The sequence below is a fragment of the Drosophila santomea genome, unplaced genomic scaffold (assembly GCF_016746245.2).
Source record: "Drosophila santomea strain STO CAGO 1482 unplaced genomic scaffold, Prin_Dsan_1.1 Segkk79_quiver_pilon_misjoin1_scaf, whole genome shotgun sequence".
Lineage (NCBI taxonomy): Eukaryota > Metazoa > Arthropoda > Insecta > Diptera > Drosophilidae > Drosophila > Drosophila santomea.
In genome coordinates this window covers 163,657-181,691 of record NW_025319012.1, presented here as the reverse complement: position 1 = coordinate 181,691, position 18,035 = coordinate 163,657, and the positions used below count along the sequence as shown (strand labels likewise).

General features: G+C 46.9%; 10 protein-coding genes across 10 annotated transcripts; 7 read left to right on the top strand and 3 right to left on the bottom strand.

Annotated features, from left to right (window-relative positions):
- Nucleotides 1–77: 77 nt before the first annotated feature.
- Nucleotides 78–713, top strand: LOC120457725 (protein FAM166B). Its single transcript, XM_039645224.2, has 2 exons — nt 78–237; nt 294–713. Exons 1-2 carry the CDS (start codon nt 222–224, stop codon nt 560–562), a joined length of 285 nt encoding a protein of 94 aa, XP_039501158.2. The 5' UTR covers nt 78–221; the 3' UTR covers nt 563–713.
- Nucleotides 714–919: 206 nt separating this feature from the next.
- LOC120457712 (NADPH:adrenodoxin oxidoreductase, mitochondrial) lies at nt 920–3,288 on the top strand. The gene is made up of 4 exons (XM_039645210.2): nt 920–1,478; nt 1,866–2,238; nt 2,291–2,462; nt 2,521–3,288. Exons 1-4 carry the CDS (start codon nt 1,267–1,269, stop codon nt 3,162–3,164), a joined length of 1,401 nt encoding a protein of 466 aa, XP_039501144.2. The 5' UTR covers nt 920–1,266; the 3' UTR covers nt 3,165–3,288.
- On the bottom strand, nt 1,442–1,818 carry LOC120457726. The gene is made up of 2 exons (XM_039645225.2): nt 1,634–1,818; nt 1,442–1,574 (listed from the first exon to the last, which is right to left on the bottom strand). The coding sequence occupies exons 1-2, from the start codon at nt 1,734–1,736 to the stop codon at nt 1,495–1,497; spliced, it is 183 nt and encodes a 60-aa protein (XP_039501159.1). The 5' UTR covers nt 1,737–1,818; the 3' UTR covers nt 1,442–1,494.
- LOC120457716 (UPF0605 protein CG18335) lies at nt 3,250–4,596 on the top strand. Its single transcript, XM_039645213.2, has 2 exons — nt 3,250–3,390; nt 3,454–4,596. The coding sequence occupies exons 1-2, from the start codon at nt 3,350–3,352 to the stop codon at nt 4,382–4,384; spliced, it is 972 nt and encodes a 323-aa protein (XP_039501147.1). The 5' UTR covers nt 3,250–3,349; the 3' UTR covers nt 4,385–4,596.
- A 152-nt stretch (nt 4,597–4,748) lies between these two features.
- On the top strand, nt 4,749–9,092 carry LOC120457728 (F-box/LRR-repeat protein 6). The gene is made up of 9 exons (XM_044006826.1): nt 4,749–4,893; nt 5,686–6,595; nt 6,654–6,864; nt 6,923–7,092; nt 7,149–7,289; nt 7,352–7,519; nt 7,573–7,805; nt 7,866–8,000; nt 8,068–9,092. The coding sequence occupies exons 2-9, from the start codon at nt 5,702–5,704 to the stop codon at nt 8,270–8,272; spliced, it is 2,157 nt and encodes a 718-aa protein (XP_043862761.1). The 5' UTR covers nt 4,749–4,893; nt 5,686–5,701; the 3' UTR covers nt 8,273–9,092.
- Nucleotides 9,093–9,132: 40 nt separating this feature from the next.
- On the bottom strand, nt 9,133–9,948 carry LOC120457719. The gene has a single exon (XM_039645218.1). The coding sequence runs from the start codon at nt 9,731–9,733 to the stop codon at nt 9,272–9,274; it is 462 nt and encodes a 153-aa protein (XP_039501152.1). The 5' UTR covers nt 9,734–9,948; the 3' UTR covers nt 9,133–9,271.
- A 270-nt stretch (nt 9,949–10,218) lies between these two features.
- On the top strand, nt 10,219–13,723 carry LOC120457729 (WD repeat-containing protein 48 homolog). Its single transcript, XM_044006827.1, has 10 exons — nt 10,219–10,341; nt 10,420–10,575; nt 10,658–10,877; nt 10,942–11,936; nt 11,991–12,095; nt 12,160–12,299; nt 12,369–12,564; nt 12,626–12,817; nt 12,874–12,979; nt 13,103–13,723. Exons 2-10 carry the CDS (start codon nt 10,534–10,536, stop codon nt 13,144–13,146), a joined length of 2,040 nt encoding a protein of 679 aa, XP_043862762.1. The 5' UTR covers nt 10,219–10,341; nt 10,420–10,533; the 3' UTR covers nt 13,147–13,723.
- Nucleotides 13,520–14,362, bottom strand: LOC120457718 (protein Vhl). Its single transcript, XM_039645217.2, has one exon. The coding sequence runs from the start codon at nt 14,352–14,354 to the stop codon at nt 13,818–13,820; it is 537 nt and encodes a 178-aa protein (XP_039501151.2). The 5' UTR covers nt 14,355–14,362; the 3' UTR covers nt 13,520–13,817.
- A 172-nt stretch (nt 14,363–14,534) lies between these two features.
- Nucleotides 14,535–15,340, top strand: LOC120457767 (trafficking protein particle complex subunit 2-like protein). The gene is made up of 5 exons (XM_044006830.1): nt 14,535–14,669; nt 14,723–14,892; nt 14,950–15,037; nt 15,100–15,179; nt 15,249–15,340. Exons 1-5 carry the CDS (start codon nt 14,637–14,639, stop codon nt 15,292–15,294), a joined length of 417 nt encoding a protein of 138 aa, XP_043862765.1. The 5' UTR covers nt 14,535–14,636; the 3' UTR covers nt 15,295–15,340.
- Nucleotides 15,341–15,461: 121 nt separating this feature from the next.
- LOC120457724 (cuticular protein 47Eg) lies at nt 15,462–16,248 on the top strand. Its single transcript, XM_039645223.2, has 2 exons — nt 15,462–15,842; nt 15,907–16,248. Exons 1-2 carry the CDS (start codon nt 15,831–15,833, stop codon nt 16,246–16,248), a joined length of 354 nt encoding a protein of 117 aa, XP_039501157.2. The 5' UTR covers nt 15,462–15,830.
- Nucleotides 16,249–18,035: the final 1,787 nt, after the last annotated feature.

Genomic DNA, 18,035 nt, shown 5'->3' with positions numbered 1-18,035 from the left:
AATGCAAATCGGTGTCGTGACCTAACTTGTTGCTGCCATAATGGCAATACGGGCAATCCGGGCAATCCGGGTAATCCTGGCCTCCGTTGTCATGGGAAACGGGGTCGTTTTGTCGAAGCTTCTCCTGTCAGGCCTCCTATTAATAGTCAGATTCAGTTTCCAGCTACCCAGTTAAGCAGCAACACTCCGAGGGATCAACAACTTTTGCGGAAATATAAAACATGTCCTATTCCAGCCGTAAGTGAAGCTAATCCATGGGTTTCTATCAATCTAAATTGTGCACGTGCCACCAGGATTTGGTTTCGACTTCCACCTGCCGGATGAGGGATGGTGCTACCCGAAGAACGACATGCACTTCATCCGCAGCGCGGAGTGGGTGCCCGTGGAGAAGGCAGGCGTGGGCCGCTCCTTCGCCAATCCCAATGGCGTGATCTATCCGCGGGTGGTCGGCATGATTCCACGCTACGGCGGCCACGTTCCGGGCAACAAATTCCGTGTGGGCAACACCTACGGCCGCTCCACCATCGACGCCAAGCGTCATCTGGCCCTCAATCACGATTGAGGAGCGAGCTCTCGGATCTCTAGCTCACCATTAGCCAATCAAATTCGCTGTGTTACGCTTACAGAAGCACCCGAAATAAATCGTATACAGTAGAAACCAACAGAAAATGGCAGATAGAAATTGAACCATATAAATTCACATGTCAAATGAAGCACATTTGGTTTATTATTGTTTTTTCGAGTAATACAATTAATTTAGTTTTAGGTCACTTTGTTTAGATAACTTATATCTATTTGGTATGCCAAACCATAATTGAATATTGAATGCACATTTCAAAAATAATTTCACTTAGTTTTACTTTGAACTTTAGAAGAGCTTAAACATTTGTTTAGAGTAATATATGTACATATATATTTCACTAAAATGGGTTTACTTTGCAGAGAATGCGGAATTTTAAGACGCTTTGTAAGAAGATCGTCTGTGGAATATTTCACACAGTGATAAGCGGGAAAATCGTGAAAAGCCAATAAACTCAAAATCACGTAGTGTTACCAAAACGCGAAATCGGGTAAATACACTGTTTTGGTTGGATTTCGCTGGGTATTTTGGGGAGCGCTGAAGAAAGTCTTTCGAGAGATAACGAGAAACTAAAAAATCATCGTTAGCAAACAACTTTTATAAGATCACCAGCAAACAGCTTGATTCCCTGTAAGATCCGAAAATAAGCTGCTGTCCCAGTAGCCAAAACCGGCGAATGGTCCACGATGGGCATCAATTGGCATAACATCCTGAGACGTGGCCTCCACACGAGCTCCGCTCGATTGCAGGTGATCCAGGGCGCCACGCCCACCAAGCGGATATGCATTGTGGGTGCCGGGCCCGCGGGCTTCTATGCCGCCCAGCTGATCCTCAAGCAGCTGGACAATTGCGTAGTGGATGTGGTCGAGAAGCTGCCGGTTCCCTTTGGACTGGTGCGGTAAGCAGAACTAGCTTTATAAGGCGGTGGTATTGGCTGCCCGGCCAAAGCCAAATAGTGGACCCACAACGGAGCGGAAGATGCCACTGAGGTAGGCTGAAGGGTGCGAAATGTGTGCAATCCTTGCGAGAAATTCAGGGGTAATAGATACATACCTCCCACCTGGTCAAGACTCCACAGGGGATTGGCTGCAATCAGTGGCGAAGTGATGATCACCAAAAGACACAAGCTGAGTGGAGGGCCGCCTAGCACCTGCATCTTGGCAGCCAAACTGTGGCTCCCACTCCGAAATCAAATGCTTATATCCGCACACGATTGCGTGTGCACGGCATTCCATCGCACTTATCGACTAACGACTTGTCCCATTATGCAAATCGCACATTGCAGCTTTGGCGTTGCGCCCGATCATCCGGAGGTCAAGAACGTAATCAACACCTTCACCAAGACCGCCGAGCATCCGCGTCTGCGTTACTTTGGCAACATAGCGCTGGGCACAGATGTGAGCCTGCGGGAGCTGAGAGATCGATATCATGCCGTGCTCCTTACCTACGGAGCGGACCAAGATCGGGAGCTGGAGCTGGAGAACGAGCAGCAGGGTAATGTGATATCAGCCAGGAAATTTGTGGCCTGGTATAATGGATTGCCGGGTGCGGAAAACTTAGCTCCCGATCTCACTGGTCGCGATGTCACGATTGTGGGTCAGGGCAACGTGGCTGTGGATGTAGCTAGGTTGCTGCTTAGTCCCTTGGATGCTCTGACGGTGAGTTTCCCCATAAAATATAAATCCACCATTCTTATGTGCTTTGTTGCAGAGTACGGACACAACTGAGTACGCCTTGGAAGCGCTTTCTCGCAGCCAAGTGCAACGAGTCCACCTAGTTGGCAGACGTGGTCCCCTGCAGGCCGCCTTCACCATCAAGGAGCTGCGTGAGATGCTTAAGCTTCCCAATGTAGACACCCGATGGCGTTCTGAGGATTTCTCGGGTAAGAATTGTGGAATCGCCGAAATCCTATTTATTTACAATGTTATCCTAATCTTTAGGCATTGACCTACAGCTGGATAAACTTCAGCGACCTCGCAAGAGACTAACCGAACTGATGCTTAAGAGTTTAAAGGAGCAGGGCAGGATCTCCGGCTCTAAACAGTTCCTGCCCATCTTTCTGCGCGCTCCGAAGGCGATATCGCCAGGGGAAATGGAGTTTTCCGTCACGGAACTGCAGCAGGAAGCAGCAGTGCCCACCACTTCCACAGAGCGTCTTCCATCGCACTTAATCCTACGCAGTATTGGCTACAAATCAAGTTGCGTGGATACGGGCATCAATTTCGACAACCGACGCGGCCGAGTTCACAACATTGATGGTCGAATCCTCAAGGAAGATGCTTCGGCGGAGGTTGACCCTGGACTTTATGTAGCTGGCTGGCTAGGAACTGGACCCACTGGCGTTATTGTGACCACCATGAACGGCGCCTTTGCGGTGGCCAAAGCCATCTGCGATGACATAAACGCGAATGCTCTGGACACCAGCTCTGCCAAACCAGGATACGATGCGGATGGCAAACGAGTGGTTACTTGGGATGGCTGGCAGCGAATCAATGATTTTGAGAGCGCAGCGGGAAAAGCCAAGGGAAAGCCGCGCGAGAAGATTGTAAGCATCAAGGAAATGTTACGGGTAGCTGGAGTCTGATGCCAGGATTCCATAGGTTGCGGTTGACAATAGTTTCCTTATAGAACACATCTAGCTTTCTTTATTTATCTGTCGTTTGAGGCCTTTGTTATTCATTGTAAATATAAAGTCATTTATAAAACAATTGTAAATCTCCTAAAGTTTCCAAATTAATTGTGCAAGATAAATTTTAAACAGTTAGCAGGATGGATCACGCTATAACCCCGGAGCCGCACTTGGTGCCAGGGTAAGCAAACTGAATTGCTCCACTGGTAGATAAATGTATCAATGATGGTGCTGTATATCCTAGTTACACGGGTCACTGCGCCCAGAATCGGGACCGAGTGGGTCGCACTTATGGCCGGCAGACGCACAAGCTGTTAATAGACCCCTGTATTTACCACGCGCCGGAACTGATAGTGGCTCCAATTCATGCCAAGCGCGGACTTAAGGACTATCCCACAGAGCAGGAGCTGAAGATTCTGCGTACTCGTGAGGGACTGGTGGACTCCGTATACAGGCATCCCATATTGCCGGGCTACGCCGGCTTCGTCCCGAACAAAGTGAGTCAGATTGGCAAGCGCTATGTTGCTGCGGCATCCGCTGGAGTAGCTCGGCATGAGACGCTGATGGAGTGGTATCGGTGCGAAAAGCGGACGCTCAGGCATCGGGATTTACTGGAGAGCGGGAACGGTCTCTTCGACCGCAAGATCAACGAAAGACTGCTCCCACAGACCTACTACCGGTCGCCACTGATCCCGGTGACCGGAGTGTCCAAGGGAATTAAGGACGAGGCTTGTCCGCCAAAAACGGGGAAACTCTGCTACAGCAAGTTCACATCGCCGCACTTCCTAGAGGATGAAGATCCCGACAAATTCATAATCAATGGCTACTCCGGCCACATTCCCAATTCAGTGACCCGATTCGGGGAGTCCAACAAGGTGCTGACCAACCGAGCACTGTGCAGCTTCTCCGACTACATGTACAAGCGGAAGCGGGACACGTGGTGTTGTGGCCAGGATCTCAGCCGGCCGGCCATCACCTGCCCGCCCGTCGGACACTTCGTCGTCTACCATGAGGACAGCGGAATGGTGCCCAGCTATGCGGGTCACGTTCCCGGGGAGACCTACAAGTTCGGACGCACGTACGCCAAGACCACATACGATGCCAAGCGCTGGCTGGAGGTGCACAAGAATCTTACCGTGCTGCCCGAGGTGGCCAATCTGGATTACGCCTACTGAGGAGTCCCAACTACGGGTGTTTCCCCGCGGCGCAAGTTCAAATTTTAACGCTTCTGTCAAGGTCTTGCCACCCCAAGCCGCAAGTGCAGCATTTATTGTGTTTGTCTGACCTGGTCCCACTGGCGATTGTTGTGATGTATCGATACAACAACAACATCCCCAGCTTTCTATCTACGTCGTTCGTTGCAGCAAATAAAAAAGTTTTAATTGATTGTGCGCCTTTAAAATGTACGAATTGTGGCTAATGCCGTGACCAAATGCAGTGCAGTGCCTCTAGTAATCGGCACCAGTGTGAAATCGGCCATTCGGGGAGCAAAAGAAGCCTAAAGTGTCCACAAAACGCTAAAGGAAAAAATCTTTAGAATCGGATTCGGATAATTCAAACACACACACGTAGTGCTGCACCGTTCACACACCGCCGCGCAGTACAGTACCGCAGTGCGTGCGAGCGAAACGACCCGTGTCTCGGAAGATAACATACATTTGTGTACCTACCTCTCTTCCAAGTGGTGAGTTGAATGCCGATTATGCACCCTGCACGCGTCGCACCGAGCATTGTATGCAATAAGTGAAGTGCAGAGCCGCGAAAAAAGGAAGAGCATAGTGAAACAGGAAACCCCCTGGAAACTCAAACTGCCTATCTGCACAGATCCCTCCAAAACGCCCCTTTCACCCCTTACTTACAACCGAGATTTATGGCGGGAACTCGAACGGAGTGTGCGCACAGGTCACTAACAAGTCGGTGCGACCCCAACTGCGGTCGACTTGTTTATTAAGAGCGAACAAACGAATAAAAATAAAAACAAAAATATATATGTACGTTGTAGCAGGTGAGATTTACGACTCTATGTTGAATTTGGAGAGGAGAGAGTTATTCTTATTGAGAACGGGGACGAATGGGAAACCGTGAAAAACCGCCAAAATGGGTTGAGTTCTTTTTGCATCGATTTTCCCGGCCGGAATGAGAAAATTTCAAATTGTGCGTTTTTAACGGTTAGGACATTGTTGCAATAAATGAAAAACTTGGCATATTGGAAGTCTATTCCTGATAATCCTATATCGGTATAATTACTAGTTAAAGTGCACCTACTAAATATTATGTTTGTTAAAATTTTTTTTTGTTAAGTGGTTCCGTGGCCATTAATGTAGGAGTCGGAGACTAACCATGCATTGGGCAATAGAAAAATCAAATCCAGTGTTAAAAGAAACTGCGACAGCAGATAATATTGAAAATATAACGGAACCAGTAAATTCTCCATTGAAAAGCAGGTAGTAACGGTTGTACTCTTTTCTAACTGCAGAAGAGCGAGTGGAGTGATGAGCGAATCTCTATCTTCTCAAGTGGAGGAGACCAAGGTGTCCGATGAAGATGGTGTAAAAGAGAAAGCTGAAGTGTCCACCGCCAAAGATTCGGCGGAAACGGCTATGGAAGTGGAGGCAGATGAAGCTGGTGTTGAGCAGTCGGAGCAGAGTGAATTGTTAGATAAGGAGAAATCTGCCACAGTTGACATAAACACACTCACTCCCTCGACGCCCTCACAAACCCCGCCCCAACTGCTGGCCGCCGAAACCGCCACATCGGGCAGCACGGCCGTCATTCCGGAGAACATCCTGTCACCGCCCAAGTCAGAGACTCAAACGGATGAGACTAACACGGCAACATCGACGTCCTGCTCCCCAGCCTCCGAAGGTCAGCGGTCGCCGGCGGCGGAGCAACAGTCATCGGCTCCGCCGCCTCAGGTGCAGGCGCAGGCCACGGCTGCAGCGGTCAATGGCTCCGTACCAAAGTCGGGGAAACCACTCTCCACACCGCTCAGCGGCAAGAAGCCCAGCAAAGCGGTCACTACGTCACCACGTGCATCCCGATGCCGTAAACCCAAGGCGCTGCCCATGTACGAAAGCGAAATCAGCGACAACAAGGTGGGTATCAAACTGTGTATCAAGAAATCTGATGCCGGAGAAGGCGCATCTGCTGGTGTCACATCCCCGCCAGTTGCAGTTCCCGCACCTTTAAAAACGGTGCGCAAGCGCGTCCGTAAACCAAAGCAACAGGACAGCGATGAGGCCGAGTATGAGCCACGCAAGAAAAAAGGCGGAGGAGGTGGTAGTGGCGGAGATAAGAAGGTTTCAACGAGTCCGGAAGCAGAGGCTGGCGAGCCAGTGGAGCAGAGTGTCTGGGCTCAAAAGCTACCCGAGGAAGTGCTCTTTAGGGTGAGAATAAAATCAGGCGGCATATAAATTGTGTGCCTAATATGAATGCTTTTTACAGATCTTTGAGCACGCTGTGGATACACAGGGCTGCCTGCCCACCCTCTTTCGCCTTGGCAGAGTTTGCTCGCTCTGGCGACAGGTTTCTTTGAGGCCTACTCTGTGGCGCACCATGGATCTTACCACATGGGTCAAGGAGAAGTATCGCACCGAACTTAAGCTCAAGTGGTTTGTCGATAACCGCTGCAGTGCCTGTACAGACTTGAATGTTTGTAAGTTGAAAAGTATAGGCTTGAAACTATCATTTAATTCGAAAATATCTTCTTTTAGCCAATTGGAAAATATCAGACATAAATTGCTTCCTTGCCAAATTGTCAAGCGGTTGCCCGAATCTTGCAGGCATTACGCTCTCCGGCTGGAAGGGTTTCACCTCTGATCATCTTACGTATTTGGTGGATAACATGCACAAGTTGCAGCGCTTGGACTTAAGTTCCATCAATGTATGTTGTGGCATGTGGTTGTGAAGCTATAATTGATTTAAATTTGTATCGCACAGGTTGAGATGAATGCCAGCAAGAGTGCTGTGGGTGTAAACTCTCTATGCAATGCACTACAGACTATGAGCAGCCGCCTAACGCACCTCTACTTGGCGCACAATCGTCTAGCGGGAATACCACAAATAGTCGGAGTTCTTTCGGTATGTAGAACGCTGTTACAATACCTTTCTTATGGCTTATTGGCTTGTTTTACCTGTTGCAGACGCACTGTCCGAATCTAACATTATTGGATCTCTCAAACGTGACCACTCAGGCCACATCTCACGGTGTACTCCACATTGAGAAATTGCAGCGTGGCTGCCAGAAGCTAAAGGTCCTGCGTGTGACAAACTCTCATATAACGCCAAGCACGGCATCAATGCAGGAAATTGTAAGATTTGCCTTTCAATTTACGAAATATGTACTAAAAGAAAGCATTTGTAGATGGACTCCCCCGGTTTCCCAGAGCTTGAAGAACTTTCCGTGGCTGCCTTAACAGATGAATCGCGCATCATAAGCGACGATCATCTGCAGCGCATCTTGAAGAGCAGCTCCAAGCTAAAGTTATTGGACGTACGCAACTGTACACGGCTGACGCACGAGAGCCTAATCCGCTTACCTGCCTGGGATATCAAACACTTATTCCTATCAGGTTGCTCAGTCACTCGGGATATGGGGTGTGTTTATTTGGTATTATTATACAAAACTCCTTCTAATCAAAAGTTTTCCCATCGCAGGTCGGGCCTGGAGCTCATTGCCTCAAAGTGGGCTCACAGTCTCATAGAATTGGATCTAGCATGGGCGAATATGCAGCAGCCCATCGATAATGCGCTGCGCGCTCTAGCAGAAAAGGGCAGAGATTCGCCGATGGCGTGAGTATATATTGAACTAATGTATGTATTGTGTGCTAATTAAATTCAATTTATTTCTGCCCTGCAGTCATTTAAATCTGTGCGGCTCCTCAGTTTCCGATGAGGCGGTGAAGGAAATACTGACGAACTGTCGAAATATGAGCTCAATAAACCTGGCATCGTGCCGTGGACTGCCGCGAGGCGTCAAACGCCTAATGCAGGGACCCCAGGAGCTGGGTGAACTCCGGGAGGTTCTGGGGGTGCAGCTGAAGAGCAGCAGCGGGGGCAACTAATCCAGTCAGTGGGCAAGTCCACACATCGGTTTTATTGTTGAACAGGCGGGCCAAGTTTAAATGTAATTTAAATTGTTGCATCCCTCTTCGCGCGAAGGCGTTTAGCGCTTTGTTGATTTTGTAATGTAGTCCGCAAACATATTGCAATATTTGCATATTTGCAATCGCTTGCATCTTCCAATAATGCTTATCTTGTTTATAGGCCCTAGAGCGTAACTACTGTACTAGAATAGTATTCTCTGCACAGCGGCAGCAGCGAGTTCCTCCCCTTTTGTGGAGGTTCCCGCATTAGATGCTGTGCGAATGAGCAACCTTTTGTAAATGCAATATGTATTAATAACTAAGTTGATTCGAATTTTTTGCAGCGCGAAAATCATTTCCTTTCGAAGATAACCGTTGCAACGATTTTCAATGATTTTTTTTAATATATATAATGGTATATATATTTACTGATTTATTGATAGTTAAGTCCGACCATTGAGCGTTTGTAAAGTATGTATACAAGAATTTAAAATAAGTTTAAAGTGTATGATTCGCAATACAAAAAGAATATATTTACCATAAAGTAGTCGTCAATTCAAAGTCGCTAAGGCAATTTGTAGAATGTTTTAACCCGACAAGAATGTACATATTGGCGTTAGAAAAACGTTCCGAATGGATGTTTTTATATAAAAGAAGTAACCATTAATAAAGGTAACGCATATACCACACATACATAACATAAATTAAAACAATTCAATTGTTAAGCATTACTAGCAGTTAAGAGACGGCAATTAAAGGTAAATGTAATTTAAAATAAACGCAAAACATTTTCAATCTACGCCCGGCATTATCTCTTGACAGCAAAACACACCGCTCCGTCCGGTTTATAGTATAATTTTATTCAAATATGCGGGAGATAATATTGCATTACGAGCTATGTACGGCCAAGACAGCAATTACAGTACTAACCCAGTTTTGGGTTCGGATACCTCAGTTCAGTTCAATCGATTAGATCACCTAGTTCTTCTGCAGCTTGTCCACGTCCTGAATGTAATCAGTGCCGACCTTCACGATGGCGGCGCCAGTTCCCAAGCCCGCCAGGGTCGCCAGCAGCGCGTTGTCCTGTGGCAGGGCGGACTTGATGAGCGCCCAGGCCAGTACGGATCCCATGGAGAATAGGGTGGCGCCCAGCAGGGCGTACGCACCTCGCTTGTTGTTCTTCACGTCCTTCAGGTGGGGTCGGCCGTATATGTAGAAGGCACTGCCCACCACCGCGGAGATAAGGAACACGTTCGTCAGGTCCTTCTTGGGCAGGATTTTGGGCACGATCTGGGGGTTCATAACATTGACCGCAAGGGCTCCGTAGCTCACCAGGCCGTGCAGCGGTATGTAGTAGTTGAACACATTGTCCCGGGTGAAGGGCTTAAGTCCCACCTTGTCGCATATGCTGCAGGCGTCTTTTGACTGTGTGCCGGCCATTATTTTCGATGAAAATGCAACTTAATTTTTGGATCCCGGTGTGATGGGGTCGATGAGTCTTCTTCTTCTTGTTATGTAAAGAACAGGGTTGCCAAGTCGTGATAGATACGAAAGTTATGCCGGTCTTCGCGGACAATCTGCAGATTGAATATCACTGGTTCTGATAGATATGTATATAAAGATGTAAGTGTTTTGACCCATATATGTCAATGTTTGAGAGTTCGTAATCTGAAAACCTATCTGACAGTGAGTGTACATGTGAGTGTAGGAAAACATGTCTTTTAAACTTGATACGCGCATGTGAGTCGTTTTTGGCGTATTGCGTAATAGCAAAAAATTAACCCGGTGAAATTAACCTGGTGAATCTCTAATTTATTTATTGTTTTTAACTGGACTTCATCTTAGTAGATTTAATAAAATGTATGGTATTTATTATTATTTAAGTGGTTCCGGAACGAGTTAACTTCCTGAACAAGAAGTGCCAACTCTGTTGAACAGCCGGCACGGTGTGCGAAACCAGGTGGCAACACCAGCCGGCGCAGGAGAAGGAGTGGAGGAGTGACAGAGAGGTGGGAGGACCGAATGGGGAGAGACAGAGAGCGAAATAGGTGCGAAAAATTATAGTTGTGTAGCCTGGAAATTCCTCGATTTCAATTTGCAAAAAGTAAATATTTGCCGCCCCAAAGCAACGTCGATGAATGTGCGCGCCCCGCGAGCAGAGAACAAACAACACCAGCTCCTGAAGCACTCCAGTCCAGAGTTATCGCCGAGAGCCACAGTGCAGCATATCCGTGGACGACATGTTGACGCACAAAACTTGTCAGGCACGTAAGAAAATGCAGGTGAGTGCGCCAATTGAAGACGGAGAGGTGAAAAAGCGGGCACTTCAGCCCAAACTAATCTAATTAAACCGCCGGACGACAGGTTTCCTTCGTGATACGGGACGCCGAGGAGAAACAGCACCGGAATGGCGTCAACGCACTGCAGCTGGATGCCAATAACGGCAAGTTGTACTCCGCCGGACGCGACGCCATCATCCGAGTGTGGAATACACGGACGGACTCCAGCGAGAAGTACATACAATCGATGGAGCACCACAATGACTGGGTCAACGACATAGTACTTTGCTGCAATGGCAGAAACCGTGAGTTTCAGATCCACAAATCAGTTTGCCCAGTTATATATTATCCAATCTTCCGGACTCTTAGTTATCAGCGCCAGCTGTGATACCACGGTGAAGGTGTGGAACGCCCAGAAGGGCTTCTGCATGTCCACCCTGCGGACCCATCGCGACTACGTGCAGGCGTTGGCATACGCCAAGGATCGGGAGCAGGTGGCCAGCGCTGGTCTCGACAAGGCCATCTTCCTGTGGGACGTGAACACACTGACCGCCCTCACGGCGAGCAATAACACGGTTACCACCTCTAGTCTAACCGGGTCCAAGGACTCCATCTACAGCTTGGCCATGAACCCATCGGGCACAGTAATTGTGAGCGGATCCACGGAGAATATACTGCGTATCTGGGATCCCCGCACCTGTATGCGCAGCATGAAGCTGCGAGGCCATACGGAGAACGTGCGCTGCTTGGTGGTCTCGCCCGATGGAAACCAGGTGGTGTCTGGCAGCTCCGACGGCACGATTAAGGTGTGGAACCTGGGTCAGCAGCGCTGTGTTCAAACCATCCACGTACACAAGGAGGGCGTGTGGTCGCTGCTGATGAGCGAAAACTTCCAGTACATCATTTCCGGCAGCCGGGATCGCAACATCATTGTAACCGAGATGCGAAACCCCAGTAACAAGACGCTTGTGTGCGAGGAGCAGGCGCCCGTGCTTAGTCTGGGCTACAACATAGACAAGACTGGGGTGTGGGCCACTACCTGGAACTCGGACATTCGCTGCTGGAAGCTGCCCATGTACGACAGATGTACAATGAATTCCTCGGGCGGAATGGACGCCCAGTGGACACAGGGCGGCACTGAGGTGGCTTGCATTAAAGGCGGTGCCGCCATCAAGGAGTGCGCGGTGTTGAACGACAAGCGTTATATAATAACCAAGGATTCACAAGATCAGGTCGTGGTGTACGATGTGCTGAGAGTAGTCAAAAAAGAGCAATTGGGCGCCGTTGACTACGAAGCGGAGGTGAAGAAGCGTAATAAGCAGGTTTACATTCCAAACTGGTTCACTGTTGATCTGAAAACCGGGGTGAGTTAAGCTCTATTGGAGCTTAAGTTTGTTTAACTTAATCATATATTGCAGATGCCAACGATTGTATTAGGCCAAGAGGAAGTCGATTGCTTTTCTGCTTGGGTTTCCATAGAAGCTGGGCTGCCGGAGTGCGTCGATCCCACGACAGAGATTAAGGTTCCTCGCTCATTAAACTTATATTCCACTAATGACAATTATTAATATGCTTGGTTTCTTATAGATCAACTATGGCAAACTGCTTCTAGAAGCACTGCTAGAGTACTGGACACCACCGCATAGCATACCACCAAACGAAATGGAACCCGATATGCACGGAAATGGCTACTTCCAAGTGCCCAAGCACACGCCCGTCATCTTTAGGTTAGTCTTCGTGATATAACCTTATCTACACCATAACTAATTTCTCAAATTTCTGGCTTAATAAAACAGTGAAGTGGGCGGCCGCACTGTTTGCCGACTTTTAGTACGCGATGCGGCTGGCGATAGCGAAAGTACCCTGCTCCATGAAACAGCGCCACAGTGGGTGACTGACGTGGTAATCGAGAAGAACATTCCCAAGTTCCTCAAAATACCGTTCTTCCTGCAGCCCCACCCGCAAATGACCAAGCCGGAACGAACGAAGAAGGTAGACGTCCCTGACATCACGCAAAACTCATTTTAGCACGTTTTATATATTTACTTTTAAGGATCGTCTGGTGGCTAATGAATTTATTCAGTGTCGCAAGGTCTGCGAGCACGTGCTTGAAAAGGTGCTGAATGCGGAAACTACTCCAAGTGGGGGCAATGCTAATTCACTGCAGAATAGCCAGAGCGATGCTAATTCAGAGGGATCCCAACTGCCAGCTGAGGAACGAATTGAACTGTGGTGTAATGATGTGGTAAGATGATGGACAAATCTCTTTGAGAGGCCCTTGGTGACAGTCTTCCCTTAAAGGTTGTGGACCCCAATATGGACTTGCGTACGGTGCGCCACTTCATCTGGAAGCAGTCGACCGATCTTACGTTTCAGTACAAGACCAAACAGAATTTCAACTACGATGGTAAATAAGAGAGCCCACGCATAGACCAACACAAGAACACCTTTCACAAACACAACGCATACTTGATTTCTGCAATTGCCATTGCCTAACCAAGGGTTGTGCTTATATATATCCGCCCCATAGGTTCGATCGGGGATAGCTTGGAGCGCGTGACGCGCAAGTATTAAACGCTGGCAAGTGATCTCCCGCTTAACCGAAGCAGTACCGATGCATTATTGAATGAGAACGCGATTGAGCAGATCGGATAACAATTTATATTTTTATAAGTTGATTTTGCAATGTATTTGAGTTAAACTGCGATTCGTTTCGTCTCGTCTAGTGGACAAAAACATTCAAGGAGAATCTGTACGATCGTTAACTTTAAATTTAAAAGTGCACCGGAGTACTTTTGTTTGTTCACTTCTCGTTAGGAATAAATATGTACTTCAGATTCAGACTTATAACAATTAAGCTTGCGACACACGTAGATAAGCATTGCAAAGGAGTAACTGCAGACATACCATTAAAACGTATTTGCATCTGAAGCAACTAGACCTAGAGTATTGCGCATATATGTATGTAATATTCACACTTGTTTCACATTAGGTTTATACATAATTATTTACATAGAACATAGGTATAAGTAATCTGTTAAAGATACAGAAAATTCAATGCAATGGTAGTAGCCCAACTTGTAAAGAGCTCTATGCCAGCCAATTTGTACATAAGTAATAAGCGAAAATCGAAAACCAGGATGAAAATCAATTAAAGTTATTAAATTATTTGGAAATCAAGCCTGTCTCTCAGCACCTAAAATGATTACCCCCCGTTTAACTAACAACTAAGAGTGCGCGTGCTCCTAACGCCGTCGTCGGGTGCCTGCCACTCGGGAATAGGACTCGATGCAGGTGAGCAAGCTGAGAAGCTGTTGCTTCAGCGTCGAGGGTATGTGGTATCCGTGGATAATCCTCCGTGGCGCGTTGCTCGTCCGGATCAGCCAGCGGGCAACCAGCCATAGGCAGTTTTCACGCAACGATCTCATCGGGAAGTGAATCAGCACTTCGCTGCGCACGTCAACCAGCTGGTCCGGACTGTGCTGGTTCTTGGGAACCCGCACCCGGATCGGCTGAAAGATCCTCTGCGAGCGTACGTGCATTCGTTCGCCCGTGTAGTAGTCCCGGAACAGCCAGCTGTGAGTGGTGAACGTGTTCACCCGGACCTCCTCGAAGGGCTTGAGGGTGAGGTACATGTTCTCCCGATCCCGCTCGCACACCCAGTATAAGTCCAGGGTGCGGTATGTGGTGTTTGCAAACAGCACGTACACCTCCACCTTTCCCTGATCAGCGCCCACCAGCTGCTGGCCGTCGCGGTTGTTCTGCGCTATCTGGAGCGCCATCTCCAGCAGGGTGCTAAGCCGATCTGCAATGGCTGCCAAATCAATTTTCGTTGTTTTTCGCTCGCACAGGTCCTCGGAATTTAATTAAATCAAAACACAACAAACTAACAACAAGTATAGATAAAATTCACTTCTTATCAGTTATGGTAACATTTTTCCTGCTGCGTGTCCCCGCGCCTGGCCACACTTTCGATTACTGTCCTATCGATAAGGGGCAAATCAGCTGACTTGCTTCCGCCTCTAGCGAACAGTAAACAAATAAACCCCCAGAAATAACAAAATATGGCATTTTGCATAGCTGTGATTGGCAAGGATGTGAGTTTTATTATCCATTTGAGTACAATGAGTAGCATTACGAATTCCCACAGAATGCCCCCCTGTACCTGACCACATCCGACATGGAGCAGGAACTGGACTTGCAATACCACGTAAACGCCGCTTTGGATGTCGTGGAGGAGAAGTGTCTGATTGGCAAGGGAGCTCCGGAGTCCAAGGAGCTGTACCTGGGACTGCTCTACTCGACGGAGAACCACAAAATGTACTTGGGTGTAGTAATGCTGGTGCATTCGCAACTGAATGGTTGATTTCATTCCAGCTACGGGTTTGTGACAAACACTCGGGTGAAATTCATAGTGGTCATCGACTCCAGCAACGTTGCTCTTCGGGAAAACGAAGTGCGAGCGGTGGGTATCCAAGTACTACCTAACTGAAAGCCCTTATACCTCATACTCTTTGTATCTTCCAGATCTTCCGAAATCTCCACTTGCTCTACACAGATGCCGTATGCAATCCCTTTTACATTCCCGGCGAATCGCTGACTTCCAAGTAAGCGGTCTTCTCCCTAATTAATAAATATGTTACTCTATGAATCACACATCACCTTAATATTTGCAGGAAGTTCGATCGTGCTGTCCAGAAATTGATGAGCGGCACTGCCTAGCTGTAGATTAATACTGAACGAATAATAAAGCGAATAATATATCAGATGCATACGTTTTCTCAGGAGGGATGTCAAGGTGGGCCGGCCAAGTGCCCGCTCGAAGCTAGACTCAAATAGAGATACGCACCAGAGATACGCAAACCGGTCGTTGGTTGTCTAGCCGTAGCCAAATATTATGATAATTTGATATTTTGTCGAAAATAATTCGAGAATTAATTATATCTTTACAATGTGTCTAATAGTTGGCACATAGTTAGTTAATGTCTACGCGTCAAACTCGTCTTCCGTCTGTTTTGGGCTTTGTTATGGGATTCACTGCAATCTTTAACTGAACGGCATTAACGAGGAACACATAAACATGTATTTTGTCTTTCTTATGCATAATTAATGAAATTAAATCCTACGCGTCTCCGGACTTGAACTTGGGCGCCACTGGCAGAGGTGAGTTTAGCATCAGAATGAAGAAATCATATAAAAAGCCGGCAGAAGTTCCAGTTCGATATCAGTAAGCCTTCTCAAGTCTTCCAACAATCAATATGAAGTTCTTCGTAAGTGGCTTTATCACAACTTGATCCTTTCAGGATACTAGCTGATTATTTACAATCTTTGTAGATTGCTTTCGCCTGCCTGTTGGCCGTCGCCCTCGCCAACGAAGACGCCAATGTTCTCCGTTCCGAGCAGGAAGTGAATGTGGACAACTTTCAGTACGCTCTTCAGCTGGACAACTCGGTCGATGTGAAGCAAGAGGGTAAACTTAACGGTAAAGAGTGGATGGTGAAGGGAGAACAGGCGTGGCGATCTCCCGAAGGTGTACCCGTTTCCATCCAATACGTTGCCGATGCCAACGGTTACCAAGTAGTGGCTGCCAACCCTCCTCTGCCCACCCCACCCCCAATCCCAGCGGCCATCCTGCGTGGCCTGGAGTACATTGCCGCCAACCCACCCAAGCAATAAATTGTTTAAATAAATGTGTTGAAATTTACATTGCTAGACTTCTGACTTCTTACCAAAGGACCAACGCTTCTTAAACGGAGCATCCAAACATACGAATTCAGTAGCGGACAGAAACCAGTTTGTCAGGCTCAACCGTACGAATGAATTATATTAGTACGTACTATTTAGATCTGACAGATGGTCATTGTTGATCCGCCAAGCTGCCCCTGAACTTGGGGTCGACCCGAGAGTTTTCACTTTCTATATTGTTTACGATGCGAGGAACCAGCAGAATTATTAGGGGCTTCTTGCTACATTTGGAGCTCAAAATAAATGGAAAGGTTATAGGTATTTTTTCTGTGTGAAGACATTTAGCAATCCCTATCTAGTCACGTGATCGCGATGGGATAATCAGGCTCTTTGTTGTCATAATTTGCGAAGCAAATGTTAGGCTTTCGGTCTTTGAAAGTGATGCGACCGTTTAAGTTGCGCGATGCAGATTGTGCCACTGCAATTATGACGTCGACGGGCAAAGTGAATGCCATCGTAAATTACGTGGTGCAACCAGGGGCAAAACTAGCAGTATCCGAGGTAACTAAAGTGGCCGATCCGCCGACGATCAAGGCTAAGCCTCGTCGGCTCTCAAATGTCAAAATAACATTGAAAAGCTTGCGCTCCGGTTACCGATTCGCCGCCAAATCGTCATTATGATTCTGATTTGGATTCTAGTTCGGATTCTGGGTCGTTGAGGCTAATCGCTCTGGAAGCACAACATGGAAAACCAGACAGATGGAAACCCCGACGGATGGCAAGCGAAGAAAACTCAAATCATCTCAACGATGATGGATTGAGATGCCGAGAGGGCGATGTCAATGTGCCAACACTGCTGGAAAAATGCTGGTGCAATTCTATCCTTAAATTTTGACATAAGAATAAAAATGTAGTTTTTAGAAATGTAGAATTTTAAGTGCGATTTAGGTGAACATGTTTACAACATGTGCATACAACATATGTTTAAAGAATTTGTAAGCAGTATTTAACATCTAAAAATCGTTATATTTTTCAATATATTTTAATAATATATGTACATTATAATTAGGCGTGTATCACTGGGACGGCAGTCCACGTAGTGTCGAAGTGCACCCGGTCAAGTCGCTACATGCAGAATTTTAAAATGTTTAAAAAACTATCTCAGCCATTTTCGTTTATATATTTTTTTTTAAATTCCCATTCAACGCTCAAAACCCATATCGTTTCCTCCGTGTAACTCAATGAAGAAGTGCATACATTTTCCGGATTCTTTGCGGCGCCAAGAATTCCTTTCTCCAGCTCAGCTGTTGGCCATTACTAATTCCTGGCATTTTGAAAAACGTGTCTCATATATATTATTTGCTAATAAATTAATAAGAGCATAAACAAATGGTCAATATGTCAGCGTGACGTCAACTTTTTGGCGGCTGCTTTGGCTGGCGCTGTCATAATTGGAAATCAACATTTGGTTTCCTTAATTTTCCCAATATTCCAAAGCAACATAAACAAATAAGTTGGCTTATTCAGAAAATGTGTGCCACGCAAACGGCTATTTTATTCAAATGTATAAATCAATTTGCTTATCATGGATGGCATTAAACAAAGCGAGAATTAATATGGCTGATTTAAATCTGAATATATTCGCATACGAGTATATGTATGGGAATAGGAAACCGAATCGCAAAAGACAATATTCGAATCGTTTATAAAAATGTTTTAACACATTGCTCGTTTGATATTTCCATGTGCGAGTTTCGCTGTCTGTGTGTGGTATCATT

Excerpts from the sequence above, each read along its gene's own strand:
- LOC120457712 (XM_039645210.2), top strand. The coding sequence starts at position 1,267 with ATGGGCATCAATTGGCATAACATCCTGAGACGTGGCCTCCACACGAGC. Across the intron at positions 1,479-1,865 it reads GTTCCCTTTGGACTGGTGCG|CTTTGGCGTTGCGCCCGATC; the intron begins GTAAGCAGAACT and ends CGCACATTGCAG. Across the intron at positions 2,239-2,290 it reads GTCCCTTGGATGCTCTGACG|AGTACGGACACAACTGAGTA; the intron begins GTGAGTTTCCCC and ends GCTTTGTTGCAG.
- LOC120457726 (XM_039645225.2), bottom strand. The coding sequence starts at position 1,736 with ATGCAGGTGCTAGGCGGCCCTCCACTCAGCTTGTGTCTTTTGGTGATC. Across the intron at positions 1,575-1,633 it reads GAGTCTTGACCAGGTGGGAG|CCTACCTCAGTGGCATCTTC; the intron begins GTATGTATCTAT and ends CGCACCCTTCAG.
- LOC120457716 (XM_039645213.2), top strand. The coding sequence starts at position 3,350 with ATGGATCACGCTATAACCCCGGAGCCGCACTTGGTGCCAGG. Across the intron at positions 3,391-3,453 it reads GAGCCGCACTTGGTGCCAGG|TTACACGGGTCACTGCGCCC; the intron begins GTAAGCAAACTG and ends TGTATATCCTAG.
- LOC120457728 (XM_044006826.1), top strand. The coding sequence starts at position 5,702 with ATGAGCGAATCTCTATCTTCTCAAGTGGAGGAGACCAAGGTGTCCGAT. Across the intron at positions 7,290-7,351 it reads AAATAGTCGGAGTTCTTTCG|ACGCACTGTCCGAATCTAAC; the intron begins GTATGTAGAACG and ends TACCTGTTGCAG. Across the intron at positions 7,806-7,865 it reads TCAGTCACTCGGGATATGGG|GTCGGGCCTGGAGCTCATTG; the intron begins GTGTGTTTATTT and ends TTCCCATCGCAG.
- LOC120457719 (XM_039645218.1), bottom strand. The coding sequence starts at position 9,733 with ATGGCCGGCACACAGTCAAAAGACGCCTGCAGCATATGCGACAAGGTG.
- LOC120457729 (XM_044006827.1), top strand. The coding sequence starts at position 10,534 with ATGTTGACGCACAAAACTTGTCAGGCACGTAAGAAAATGCAG. Across the intron at positions 12,096-12,159 it reads ATCCCACGACAGAGATTAAG|ATCAACTATGGCAAACTGCT; the intron begins GTTCCTCGCTCA and ends GGTTTCTTATAG. Across the intron at positions 12,565-12,625 it reads AGCCGGAACGAACGAAGAAG|GATCGTCTGGTGGCTAATGA; the intron begins GTAGACGTCCCT and ends TTTACTTTTAAG.
- LOC120457718 (XM_039645217.2), bottom strand. The coding sequence starts at position 14,354 with ATGGCGCTCCAGATAGCGCAGAACAACCGCGACGGCCAGCAGCTGGTG.
- LOC120457767 (XM_044006830.1), top strand. The coding sequence starts at position 14,637 with ATGGCATTTTGCATAGCTGTGATTGGCAAGGAT. Across the intron at positions 14,893-14,949 it reads TCGACGGAGAACCACAAAAT|CTACGGGTTTGTGACAAACA; the intron begins GTACTTGGGTGT and ends ATTTCATTCCAG. Across the intron at positions 15,038-15,099 it reads GGGAAAACGAAGTGCGAGCG|ATCTTCCGAAATCTCCACTT; the intron begins GTGGGTATCCAA and ends TGTATCTTCCAG.